Source organism: Oncorhynchus keta, chromosome 2 (genome assembly GCF_023373465.1).
Source record: "Oncorhynchus keta strain PuntledgeMale-10-30-2019 chromosome 2, Oket_V2, whole genome shotgun sequence".
Classification (NCBI taxonomy): Eukaryota; Metazoa; Chordata; class Actinopteri; order Salmoniformes; family Salmonidae; genus Oncorhynchus; species Oncorhynchus keta.
In genome coordinates, this window is record NC_068422.1 from 26791598 (window position 1) to 26805981 (window position 14384).

At 44.2% G+C, this 14384-nt stretch overlaps 1 protein-coding gene across 1 annotated transcript in view; it reads right to left on the bottom strand.

Moving 5' to 3' along the window:
• Positions 1-333: 333 nt before the first annotated feature.
• crtac1b (cartilage acidic protein 1b) overlaps positions 334-14384 on the bottom strand; it is a 64775-nt gene continuing 50724 nt past the window's right edge. The window contains exons 6-15 of the mRNA XM_035741650.2: positions 13140-13274; positions 12866-13011; positions 7700-7836; positions 5937-6019; positions 5458-5558; positions 5159-5327; positions 4419-4564; positions 2452-2494; positions 2107-2250; positions 334-1768 (exon numbers count right to left, since the gene is read on the bottom strand). Of these exons, the coding sequence (XP_035597543.1) occupies positions 1641-1768; positions 2107-2250; positions 2452-2494; positions 4419-4564; positions 5159-5327; positions 5458-5558; positions 5937-6019; positions 7700-7836; positions 12866-13011; positions 13140-13274 (1232 nt within the window). The 3' untranslated portion in view covers positions 334-1640. The remainder of the gene's footprint in view (positions 1769-2106; positions 2251-2451; positions 2495-4418; positions 4565-5158; positions 5328-5457; positions 5559-5936; positions 6020-7699; positions 7837-12865; positions 13012-13139; positions 13275-14384) is intronic.

A 14384-nucleotide genomic window follows, 5' to 3' on the forward strand; every position in this document is an offset into this window, starting at 1 on the left:
CATGTGACAAATACAATTTGTCTTGATTTGAACCCGCAATCAGACTGAATCCCGACCTTAGTCACACAATGTGACTGTTTCCTTTTTGTACAGCTTGTGTATTGTCTCTCATGGCTAAACATTAAAATGCTAACATTGGGAACAGAGTGTCAGAACCTAACTTGAGTTTCATCAGTACTAAATATACATATCTCGGATTGACATCTGTGATTCATATTGCAAGTGTGAGTTACAGTGCGTGCAGGAATCTCAGGTTCGGATTCATCCTATAATGAGATGGATTTGACTTTTTAAATCACATTGCACATGGCTCTTTTATATAATAATGACACTTTTATTTGACATTGGAGACACGATAAGGAATGCAATTAACTTGAAAACAGGTTGAACATCATAATTTATACATCATCATCATCATCATCATCATCATTTATTTACAGTAAGGAGGCAATGCAACATTTGGTGGAAAGCATCATTTTACATCAGTGTTCTTCAGTGCTTGTCCTGGGGATCTAAATGTTGTGCAGGATTTTGTTCCAGCACAACGTTAACATTCCAGATTCATCTGATCAACTGAGTTTGAATCAGGTACAGTATGTATGTGCTGGGATGGAAGAAAAGTCTTGCGGAACCCTAGAAGCAGGATTGAAGAACACTGTTTGGCATTGAAGGCTTGGGTATGACTGTGTGATATGTGTTTAGATATGTATTTGTTATGCAATATGTTTTCATGAAAAGCATTTATCAAGAATCATCCAATGCTAATGTCAAAAACATGATGAAGATCATGTCCTTTGTGTATCAAATAAAGCAGACATGACCGTTCTTCCATCATGGGAAACCCAAAGCAGGGTCCTCTGTAGCTCAGTCGGTAAAGCATGGCGCTTGTAACGCCAGGGTAGTGGGTTTGATTCCTGGGACCACCATATGTAAAATGTATGCATGCATGACTAAGTCGCTTTGAATAAAAGCGTCTGCTAAATGGCATATATTATGTTCAATAGGCACGAAATAAATGTTTTGGAACAGAGTGAAATGTAGAGGTATTAATATATGGAAACGTTATTCTATGGTGTGTCCTTTTGAACATGACCCAGATATGTACCGGTGCATTCTAGAGGGAATAGTGTGCGATATATAGACGCAGACACACTGAAGTCCAAGGCTAGTCCAGCTGATGAGGTGGTGTGTAGGACTCTACAGCTCGTTGTTAACTCCTTAACTCACAGCAGCATGCTCCCAGTGTGTGTGTGTGTGTGTAATTCTACAGTTCAGAGGGGGCTGGGAGCTAAGTGTTGACAAACAGAAGTCCAAGAAAAGTCCATGAATAAGTGAAGAAAGGAGGAAGAGAAGTCCATGATTTGTTATGTATGAGAGGAGTGAAGAGAATAAGAAATGTTCATGGAGAGCTCGTTTTGAGAGTGAAGAGAAGGAGTGAGTTCTATGATCCGTTTGTTTCAGGACGAGTGAAAAGATGGTGGATGCTTCCATGAGCAGTTAATTTTCCAGAGGAATGAAGATAGAGAAGAGACTTTCATGTTCAGTTTGTTTTCGAGAGTCACTGTACACTCCCCCAGAGAGAGGGATGAGAGCGAAGGAGGGAAGGTTCCAGAGTGAAGTGGAGAGGAAGTGTGTAGCAGCTACAGTAGTCCGGTTTGCAGACGGGAGGAGAGGAGAGTCAGCAGAGAGAGAGAAAGAAGCCAGAGAGAGAAGCCGGCCCATCTTCGGACCCCCGAGGAGCGTGTCCCCCCAAAGTAAGCTACCTGAGCTGCAGAGAGGCACAATGAAGACAGAGAAAGATTAATAACAGCCATAGATTAACTCACAGTGCAAAGCCAGTGCAAACAGTAAGTCATGCAGGTACAGGGAGGCAGAGAGGAGAAAAGTAGTTTGGAAAATGTTACAATCACTCTTTGGAAGGACTGTAGCCTCAAAAAACCTATTTCGCTTGGGCAGCTATATCTATTGTATATCGTAGCACATTCTAGCTTGGTCCCAGGTCTGTTAGTGCTGTGTAGACACTTTTTATGGTCAAACATGGCATGGCATTTACAAGAGATGGCAAGACAGCACAAACATATCTAGGACCAGGGTAAGCCCACTCACCCACGCAGGCCGATCCATCATCGTTGGGTTCAAAGCCCTGGTTGCACCTCTTATTGGCACGACACTTGTGGCTGCCATAGGTGTTAGTGCATACAGGACGGTCAGTGGGACACACAGAGGGGAACTGGGTGCACTCATCCTTATCTGGAGGGAGGGAGGAGGGAAAGAATGGGACGGGTAAAGGGGGAAGGGAGGAGAGTGGGAGGAAAGGGAGGAGAGTGGGAGGAGAGGGAGAGAGAAGGAAGGTAGCGGGAGAAGACGTTTATTGCAGGGAAAGAGATGCAGGATAGCACATTGGCAAACAGGACAGAGATTGTTAAAGACATATAGTGGAGCTCAACCTACCTGTGCACCGGCCATTCTCATTCATAGCAAACCCTTGGCCACACTGTAAGAAAGGGATACACCTTCAATACTGTCTCGTTGAAAACGAGAAACTGTATCATCTTATAACACAAGATCTTATGATAAGTACAGAATATAGTCACTGGATAATAATTATTAACAACCAGAGAGAGAGAGAGAGAGAGAGAGAGAGAGAGAGAGAGAGAGAGAGAGCGAGAGCGAGAGAGAGAGAGAGAGAGAGAGAGAGAGAGAGAGAGACCAACTAAATTATGTGCGGGGTCATTGGACTCAGCCACTTGCTTTGAAGTCCCATTGTGTGGTTTGAGATCACCCTAATACACAACAGTGGACATAAATTTGACCCCAATAACTACCGGGGGATATACGACAACAGCAACATTGGAAATATCCTCTGCATTATCATGAACAGCAGACTCGTACATTTCCTCAGCGAAAACAATCTACTGAGCAAATGTCAAAATGGCTTTGGGGTCACATAGTTTGGGGTCACTTAGACATGTTCTTGTTTTCAAAAGAAAGCATTTTTTTTGTCCATTAAAATAACATAAAATTGATCAGAAATACAGTGTAGACACTGTTAATGTTGTACATTACTTTTGTAGTTGGAAACAGCAGATGTTTTATGGAATATCTACATAGGCGTACAGAGGCCCATTATCAGCAACAATCACTCCTGTGTTCCCATGGCACGTTGTGTTAGCTAATCCAAGTTTATCATTTTAAAAGGCCAATTGATCATTAGAAAACCTTTTTGCAATTATGTTAGCACAGCTTAAAACTGTTGTCCTGATTAAAGAAGCAATAAAACTGGCCTTCTTTAAACTAGTTGAGTATCTGGAGCATCAGCATATGTGTCACGGCAGATTTCCTCCTCTTCGTCTGAAGAGAGTAAGGATCGGATTACAGGCTCAAAATGGCCAGAAACAAAGACCTTTCTTCTGAAACCCGTCAGTCTATTCTTGTTCTGAGAAATTAATTATATTCCATGCGAGAAATTGCCAAGAAACTGATGATCTCGTACAACACTGTGTGCTACTCCCTTCACAGAATAGCGCAAACTGACTCTATTCAGAATAGAAAGAGTGGGAGGCCCCGGTGCACAACTGAGCATGAGGCCAATACATTAGAGTGTCTAGTTTAAGAAACAGACACCTCACAAGTCCTCAGCTGGCAGCTTCATTAAATAGTATCCGAAAAACACCAGCCTCAACATCAACAGTGAAGAGGTGACTCCGCAATGCGGACCTTCTAGACAGAGTTCCTCTGTCCAGTGTCTGTGTTCTTTTGCCCATCTACACTGCCTAGAAGGCCAGCATCCTGGAGTCGCCTCTTCACTCTTTTAGACTGCTGTTTTGCGTGTACTATATGAGGTGGAAACCGAGCTGTACATCCTAACCTCCTGTCAAATGTATGACCATATTATAGATACATATTTCCCTCAGATTACACAGATCCACAAAGATGTTGAAAACAAATCCAATTTTGATTAACTCCCATATCTACTGGGTGAAACCCCACAGTGTGCCATCACAGCAGCAGGATTTGTGACCTGGTGCCACAAGTGAAGAACCAGTGAACCAGTGAAGAACAAACACCATTGTATATACAACCCATATTTATGTTTATATATTTTCACTTTTGAACTTTAACCATTTGCATATCGTTACAACATTGTATATATACACATGATATGACATTTGTAATGTCTCTATTCTTTTGGAGCTTCTGTGAGTGTAATGTTTATGGTTATTTGTATTGTTTATTTCACTTTTGTATATTATCTACTTTACTTGCTTTGGCAATGTTAGCATATGTTTCCCATGCCAATAAAGCCCCTTAAATTAAATTGAATTGAGAGAGGGGGGCAGTGAGAGGGAGAAAGAAACAGTGAAAGAGAGAGAGAGAGAGAGAGAAGGAAAGAGTGAGATAAAAAAGACGGTCCTTACCTCTATCTCTATTTCAGGTGTGCCCTCCTCCTCCTCTCTGGGATACCGGATCTCCAGGACAGAGTTGACCTCACTTGGTTCCAGAGGCCTGGCTATTGACTTCCCATCTGGCCAGTATACCTCAACATTAGTGGCTATGTCTTTACCTGGAGAGACAGGTAACATCACCAAAACATCCTCATAATGTTCCATAACATTGTCAGAATGTTTACATAATGTTCCCGTAAAATCCACATAATGTTCCTTTAATGTTTCTATATCATGTCAGTGCGCACGCACACGCACACACACACACACACACACACACACACACACACACACACACACACACACACACACACACACACACACACACACACACACACACACACACACACTACACTACACTACTGCTAGTCTGAACCGGCAGAAGTTAACTGTCTTGGCTGGACTATGGGGATGAGGGGCTGGAGAGGGGTTTCTATCCAGGCCTTCCAGCTGCTGCACCTGCACCTGCCTGTCCCTTCCACCTCCTCACCTACTCCCCTTTCTCTCCATCTCTCCCCCGGGTCTCCAATCAGAAGGGATATTAAGGCAATGCTTTCCACATGGATTTGGCAGTGCTTTCCACACACACACTCAGTTTGTGTGCACGCTGCGTGTGTTTGTTTCCTACGTGCATGTGTGTGTGTATGAGTGTACATCTATATGTACCTGCATGTGTGTGTGCATGAGCGTACATCTGTATGTGTCAGACCTACCGAGCCCAAAGTGTGCTACAGGCTCCATCTCACAGAGGTATCCGGAGCCCCCGTCGATGATGCGTGTGTGTGGACCACTTCTCTTAGTGTAGACCACTACCTTAGCCCCCCGGGCATACGCCCCGTACTGGGTACGAGGGATAACACGCAGCCACGAGTTAGTGGAGCCCTGAGAGAAAGAGAGAGGGGGGGGGGACAGATTAAAGGAGATGTGTGTGGGAAACAACATCTCGAATGAGAAAATATGGTGAGAGAACACATAACGAGAGCACGTGGTCAGAGCACACACACAGTGGTACCTGGTTGACTCTGTAGATAGAGAGAGGCTGTGCAGCACTCTCTCCATGAGATATCAGCAGGTCCAGACGACCGTCTCCATCAAAGTCTGTCACTGCCGCCCCTGATAGACGACAACACATACACACATGCAAACACTTAGAACACACACATCGAACTAACAACGGACACAGGTCACTGAGAGGACACGAACATACAACACAATAAGAATAATAAGAGAACACACATTGAGAAAAGAGGCTGATAAGGAGCTAGAATCAGAGCTGCCAAAGCTGATTAGTCAAGTTTACAATCTCAAACCACAGACATCTAGCACCATCCCTTGGAGGAAGTAGGAATTACACTATTTAATCAATGTGTGTTACACATTTACAGTGTAGAATAGGTTAATGATAAACAGTTCATCACAGTGTAAGCCTAACAGGTATTTATACCCCCCATACACATACACCTGTACACTCCCCTGACCCCCAACCCTCACCTGTTCCTCGTCCTTCTGGCTCGGCTGCCTCCCCCACATTCAGCTCCTCAATCTGGGGGTCCCCATGTTCTCTCCTAGTTACCCTGCCATAGCAACCAGATATCTGTTAAACTCCCCATAATAACCCAGGCCCAACTACCATCACTCAGGGTGCATTCTGTTGTTCCCCAAGTGGGACTCAAACTCACAACATTCTGCACAGCAACAAATGCCCCTCAAAGCCAACCGCCTTAGTCAAAAAAGCAAGACACAAGTCCAGGGATCATCAACTTGATTCAGCCTTGGGCCAATTTGTTATTGAGTGCATAGTTGGGGGTCCGGAACAGAATGTCAAATAATTTGTTGATTGCAAATTGACCACAAGAAGCCCAAACAGATATAATATTTTAAACCTAGCTTACATTTGTATACGATCACTTGTCTGTTAAGCGTTGGAATACTTGGGAACATATTTCCAAAATGAAAATCACTTGGAGCTGATTTCCTGGTATTTTTACATACTTTTATGTCCAACAATAAAAAATATATATATAATACAAAAATTCTACTAATTTGTAGACTGCAAATTATCCGCAAGAAGCCCAAACAGATAAAATATTTGACTAAAACAATAATTTCAAACCTTGCTTGCATTTGTATACGATCATGTGTCTCTCTATTACGGTGGGAATACTTAAGAACAGATTTCCAAAATGTAAATGACTTGGAGCTGATTTCCTAGTGTTTTTACAGTCTTTAATGTCCAACAATGACATACAGTTTCAAAATATATTGACTCTTTGCTCAGAAAACTGTGGGGGGCAAATAAATCCACACGCAGGCCAAATTCGGCACGCGGGCCGCCAGTTGGAGAACCCTGGACTAGCCTGTCACTCTCTGTGAATGACAGTTGCCTTTTAGATCTCAGTAATGTCCCTGATTTACTCCAGCCAACACACTTTGGACGAGTTTCATATCCACTACACATTTGTAATGTTGGATGTTATGAAGCACAGCAGCTATTTTGTCCTGATTATCCTGGCATGGACAAGTTCAATCATTTACACATCCGGTACTAATCACTATCATTTCCTCGTAACATCTCATAGTTTGAACAGCGCCTCACCTAACAAAATTTTCCAGATTGAGATTGGGTGACAAATATGTTTTACTATCAGCTTTATTAAACTTCAGAACATTGTCAACTTAGAACATAAGACAGAGGTTTTCAGCACACTCAAACCTAGCACAACTTTGATTGATTCAATTAATTAGCTTCAATGAGGACAATGAGGACAATAGTTCAAGCTGGGTATTTCATTGCCAGACAATGCATAACCGTTAATTTTGGTGGATTGTGTTTCATGATTGAAACTTCAACTCAGGTTTTAATATGGTACAAGTGGAGCCTCGGGCTTTTGGATGTTGGATTGATCACCATTTCAAACCACAGATATCCTGCATAACTACAAAGGGGACAAACACATGAGCACACAAACACACACACACACACACACACACATTCCACCAATAGTCACACGTCTGGGAATATTCAGTCATTATGACTACTTCCTGACTACAGAAATGCTTTAAGTCTAAAATAACAGAGGAATTAGAGATCTGACATTAACAAATGTTAGCTAAGATTTGAGGCTCAAATTTACATGGAAATTAAATTAGTTTAATTGCTTTTTGGAACTGATGATTCAACTGATATATTGCATGTGTGTGAGTGTGTGTGTATGTGTGTGGGTCTCTGTGTATGTGTGTGTGTGCGCGTGTACCTGAACAGTCTGTTGGATGACGACCCTCTGTAAGCAATGTTATTAAAGAACACCTCTAGTTCGTTGTCGTTGTCGAAGTCTGCAGCGATGACCGTACGCACCGGAGACGGCATGGAGAACTTCTGAGACGCTATGTCCTGGGGGAGGGAGACAATATGTTAACACACAGACACAGAGAGACACACACACACACACAGGAACACAGGCACGAACGCACATATGCATGCACGACACGAGTTTGCATGCAAGCACACACACACAACAGGAACAGCAGGAGACCAATGTAACATTATGGGGATACTCACTATGTACACTCATTCCAGGTAGCTAACATCCCACTATGGCGACCTCATGGGGTTTAGGCAATGTTTCGTGTTGATATTACATACACACTGGGGGATATTCCTGTTCATAAAATTGTATTTCTGTAAATGTACCATCTGTTGAGTGGAAAAACTCTCAACCAAACCCAAATAGTGGGTCACTCCGTCCTGTCTGGAAGCATTTTTCATTAGTTTTCATAAAAGGGTAATACATGTGCAATTGTGGACGGCAGGGTAGCCTGGTGGTTAGAGCGTTGGACTAGTAACCGAGCTGACAAGGTACAAATCTGCCGTTCTGCCCCTGAACAGGCAGTTAACCCACTGTTCCTAGGCCGTCATTGAAAATAAGAATTTGTTCTTAACTGACTTGCTTAGTTAAATAAAGGTCAAATAAAAAAATGAAATGCAATGAAATGTGACTGCTGGACTCACTGTGAGTATGGATAAGCAAAGTGAGTAATTTGTAGTTGGTCTGCTGGTGTAAAGCTGGGCTGTAACAAAAACCTGCACATCCTATCCAGGACCAGGCATAGTGTCAACTGTCAAAGTATTTGGGAGCCTCAAGCCCAAACTATTGTACTGTTCTACAACACTGGGGGGAAGGGAGTCTTGATTTGTTGGTCAGGTGATTTAGTCCTGGGCTCGTGGAGTGGAGGCTGTTAGTGCAGCAAAGGGGGGACCAACTCCATATTAATGCCCATGATTTTGGAATGTAATGATCGACGGGCACGTGTCCACATACATTTGGTCTTGTAGTGTATATGTTCCTCTCCTCTTCCTCCTCTCTCTCACCTCTATCTCATCCCGCTCTCCTTACAGTGTTTACTCCCTGTGTTAATTATATGGATCATAAAGCCTAAGGGGAGGGCGTAGAGGAGAGGGGATGAGGAAAGCGGGGAGGGAGGGGAGTGACCTTCTACTGTTTAGGTGAAGGAGAGGGGATGGCCAAGTGAGGGCAGGAAGGAGGGAGGTGAGGGGAGGAGGAGCGAGGAGAGAGAAGAAAGGGGCAGAAAGTGATCTTCTGTTGTTTTGGTGAATGAGAGGATGGAATGGCCAAAGAAAAAAGGGAGAGGGGAGAGAGAGAAGTTGACGAGAGAAGAGAGGGAAGGGGAGATAAAGAGAGGGGCAAAGGAGATGGAGTGAGGTGCTCTATACTGGGAAAAAGTAGCCTGGCTGATGCGGCCCACATGACTCACAGTGCAGGGAGAGTTGTGACACACTGATCTAGAAAGGAGGCCTTGATTGGTTCTCTCAAATGTTTTGAGACCTCAACTTGTTTGGATTTGAAACTCCAACCGTTGTAATGGAAGGGGCGGCGCTCAGGGCTGTGCATAGTATGTGGGTATTTGAGCGAAATAGAAAGAGGAGAGCCAACCAGTAAAAAATACAGGCCCCTTCATTATCGACGCATTGTGGCTACAACATCAATGAGCCATGCCAGAATGATGCCAGCAGAACTTGGAGAGTTAGTTGTTAGCCAGATTAGGGAAGAGGACCAACTACTTTGTCAAATCTCAGATTTGTTCAATTCAAATCAACATGATAATGATTTTCACTGAATCCCTGCTGACATTTCATATCAAGATGCCCCATTAGCTCACATCATGTCTTCTGAGATTTATTCTTAGTTACGGTTGGTGGGGCTGGGAGACATTACTGGTAAGATGAGTGTGTGTGCCTGTGTTTTTGCGTGCATGTGTGAGTGTGCAAGTGTGTGTGTGTGGGGTCGCTGCATCCATAGAGTTAAAACAGTCCTAATCGGCACTTTCCCCTCTTCCCCCTGTCCATCCACTGTCCAGCCAAGCTGCTGCTTCAGCTCTTTTTATTCAGTAGATTACTGGAGTGACAAAACACCTGTCACGACTTCCGCCGAAGTCGGCTCCTCTCCTTGTTCGAGCTTTCTAGCCATCGCCGCTCCATTTTTAATATATCCATTTGTTTTGTCTTGTCCCATACAAACCTGGTTTTCATTCCCTAATCATTCTACATGTATTTAGCCCTCTGTTTCCCATCATGTCTTTCTGTGTAATTGTTTGTTTGGTATTGTGGATTATTGTCGGGGGCTTTACTTTTGTCATGTTCCGTGTTTTTGGCACGTTATTGTTTTTATGTGCTGTGTATTTTGGAACGGAATTAAAGTGCGCCTGTTCACTACACTCTGCTCTCCTGCACCTGACTTCACCTCTCGTACACACCTTTGACAACACCTTAATTACCAATGCTAAAGGTCAACCCAGATACTGTGTGTGTGAGAGAGTTGAGGTTGTGACAGCAACTATGTGAGCTAATTCTGGTATTATAGTTATTATGTCCTGAGATTTCCTATGGTCTTCGTTTGTGGAAGCATCAGCTTTTCATATATATATTTTTATATTTTGTAGCTCAAACTATTCGGACTCTACAGACGTTATTGTAAAGAAATACCTGGGATCCACCCTTGTCTCACAAACGCCGCTCTAGTTCAGCCCCTGTTACCCACACAGACTCATGGTTGGTATCTACGGATGAAATAGACAAATCAAATGGTACAACCCAGAGGTCTGTAGGTCAAACACACAATGTTTAAAAAGGGGTTAAAAGTCCTAATGCACAAAAATATGAAAGCAACATGTAAAGTGTCCCATGTTTCATGAGCTAAAATACAAAAAAATTGTGCACAAATTTCTTTAAATCCTGGTTAAGGAACGTTTCTCTCTGGCCAAGATAGTCCACCCACCTGACAGGTGTGGCATATTGTAACGGAGAGAGTCGGAAAGCAAATTCAGGGAGTGAGTGTTTTAAGAAATAAAAGAAACAATGATCACGAAACAAACAACGCACCGACATGAAAACAGAGTCAATGACACCTGAGGAAAGAACCAAGGGGAGTGGCAGATATAGGGGAGATAATCAAGGAGGTGATGGAGTCCAGGTGAGTGTCATGAGGTGCAGGTGCGCGAGACGATGGTGACAGGTGTGCGGGATAATCAGCAGCATGATGACCTAGAGGCTGGAGAGGGAGTATACGTGACAATACCCCCTCCCCGACGCGCAGTTCCAGCCGCAGGACGCCATCAAAGGGGACGAACCCGGGGATCAGGAGCGAGAACCTGTCGAATCAGCTGGGGTACGAGAACCTGACAGATCAGTTGAGGTAGGGGAGCCTGGCGATCCGGCAGAGGCATGAGAACCCGATGAGCCGGTGGAAGCAGGGGAGCCTGGCGATTCGGTGGAGGCAGAAAGCCCAACGAGCCGGCTGAGGCAGGGGAGTCTGGCGATCCGGCTAAGGCATGAAAGCCCGACGAGACAGCTGAGGCAGGGAAGCCTAGCTATCTGGTCGAGGCATGAGCCTGTAGCAGTTCCCGGACCCGGCGTCATTACTCTGACTTAAGAAATAAAATAACACTCCCTGATACTTCCCTTAGGTGAGGTGTTATTCTGTAACGAGTGCGCTGAGAGTCAGCAAGTTCAATGAGTGAGTGTTTTAATGAATAAAAGAAACAATGAACACGAAACACAAACAAAGCACCGACATGAAAACAGAGTCAATGACACCTGTGGAAAGAACCAAGAGGAGTGACAGGTATAGGGAAGATAATCAAGGAGGTGATGGAGTCCAGGTGAGTGTCATGAGGCGCAGGTGCGCAAGACGATGGTGTCAGGTGTGCGGGGTAAGCAGCAGTCTGATGACCTAGAGGCTGGAGGGGGAGTATACGTGACATATCAAGAAGCTGATTAAACAGCATGATCATTACAAAGGTGCACCTTGTGCTGGGACAATACACAGCCACTCTAAAATGTGCAGTTTTGTCACAACACAATGCCACAGATGTCTCAAGTTTTGAAGGAGCGTGCAATTGGCATGCTGACTTCAGGAATGTCCACCAGAGCTGTTGCCAGATAATTTAATGTTAATTTCTCTACATAAGCCGCATCCAACATCATTTTAGAGAATTTGGCAGTACGTCCAACCGGCCTCACAAACGCAGACCACGTGTAACCATGCCAGCCCAGGCTCTACACATCCAGCTTATTCACCTGTGGGATCACCTGAGACCAGCCACCCGGAGAGAAATGTAATAAAGCCCTTTTGTGGGGAAAAACTGATTGGCTGGGCCTGGCTCCCTTGTGGGTGGCCCTGGCTCCCAAGTGGGTGGGCCTATGCCCTCCCAGGTCCACCAATGGCTGCTCACCTGCCCAGTCATGTGAAATACATAGATTTTTGTTCAGTATAAATGACACCGGTGCGATGGTGGGACTCATTGAATTAACAGAAACATCAGCCCAGCCAAGGTTTATGGGTTTTGTGGTGTAAGGCCTCACTGGAACAGCGTAATCCCTGACAACACACACACAAAACACAAGCACGCATACACTGGAAACAAATTGAATTAGCTATTTTACTTTTAACTACAGTTAGAAATAATTGGTAAATCATCAGCCGAAAGTATTTAAGACCATAAAAATACACTGATAATAATGGGATTCAGGATCTAAATAGCTGGGCTTTGTTCTGGCAGGAAAGTAGCCATTGATTATTTTCAGAGGAGACAGAGCAGCAGCAGCCGCAGCAGCAGCGTGCGTGTGTGTCAGAGGAAGGATCTGCTGTTCCCTCTAGAATCATTAAGCACAGTAGCTGAAGGTTAGCTAAGATCAATGTACTGCTCAATAGAAGAAACGGTGGGATGCTAGTTGATTACTGTGCTTGAACCTTTGTTATCGTTCCTTGAAGCTGTGTGTGAGCCTACTTTCTGTAACTTGAACCTGTGCTGAAGTTGTGTTTGTATCTGTCTACCGAACCTTGAATCTGTGCTTGAACCACAGTACCGTACGTGGAATCTGTGTTTAAACCTGTGTTCCATACCTTGAACCTGTGCTTGCGGTTGTTGCCCAGCTGTAGGTAGAGTCGATGTGGCCCGTTCCAGTTTCCGTAGACAATGTCCATCTTTCCGTCTCTGTTGAAGTCAGCCAAAGTCACCCCCCTACCGTGCTGCATAGGGTCTTCCACACCTGGTACACAGAGGAGGGAACTCCCATTTGAACTTTTAAAATGAAACACACCACAGTAATATATGGTGTGGCAATCAAAATACATAGATAAACCTGTTCAATTAGGTGTCTCTCCATCTTTCTCTCACCTGCCTGCTGAGCCACGTCAGTGAAGGTTCCATCTCCATTGTTTACAAACAGGAAGTTAGGTCCGTACTCGTTATCACAAAACACATCAGACAAGTACTGGCTAACAATGGGACCTACAACCACACCACGGCCACCTGGAGAGAGAGACAGAACACGTCTCACAATCTGACTGATGTCACACCCCAAGAGAGAGAGCGAGAGAGAGAGAGAGAGAGAGAGAGAGAGAGAGAGAGAGAGAGAGAGAGAGAGAGAGAGAGAGAAAGAGAGAGAAAGAACACATCTCACAATCTGACTCTCACACCTCGGGAGAGAGAAAGAGATGAGACATTGGTTTTATTGATTTTTAAAAGTAGATAGAACATAATGGACAGTAACAACATAAATACAGCTACAAGTTACATTGATACTATCCTATGCAATAGCTGTTAAACAATATATGACTTCCACTTCAAAAGAAAGAGTTGGCCAGAAGGCTATGGCGTCTGCGTGGGTGTTACAAAGAGTAAGCCCTTCGGGGGCTACCCCGAAAATAGCAACAGAGGGATCTGGGGCAATTTCCTTATTGCATATATATAAGAAAGTCTCAAATATAGAGGACCAGAATGGAACTAGTGCCGGGCATGACCAGTATGTGTGATACAGCGTGGAGGGTGCCTGATGGCATCTAGTGCAGGTTGGGTCTATTTCTGGAAACAATCTGACAAGTCTACTCCTGCAAATGTGTAGGCGATGAAATCCTTGAAACTGTAATAACCCATGTCTAATGCAGATAGAGGATGAGTGTATCCTGTCAATTGCAGAATGCCAGGTCATATCGGAAATCAAACTCTTCCTCCCATGAACACTTTACATGGTCAAGAGTGGGGCATGCAATATTCAGAATATTGTCATATAGCTTAGTGTAACGATGTGCGCTGAGAGTTGGGAAGCAAGTTCAGAGAGTGAGTGTTTTAATAAACAAATGAAACAAACACATAACACAAACAACGCACAGCCATGACCCAGGAACAGAAACAATAACAATAATGCCTGGGGAAGGAACCAAAGGGTGTGCCATATACAGTATAGGGAAGGTAATCAGGGAAGTGATGGAGTCCAGGAGAGTCAGATGATGAGCAGGTGTGTGTAACGATGGTGACAGGTGTGCGCCATAACGAGCAGGCTGGTGACCTAGAGACCGGAGAGGGAGCACGTGTGACACTTCGAAATGTTTACCTTTGCATAGGGATCCAGTTTCAGACATT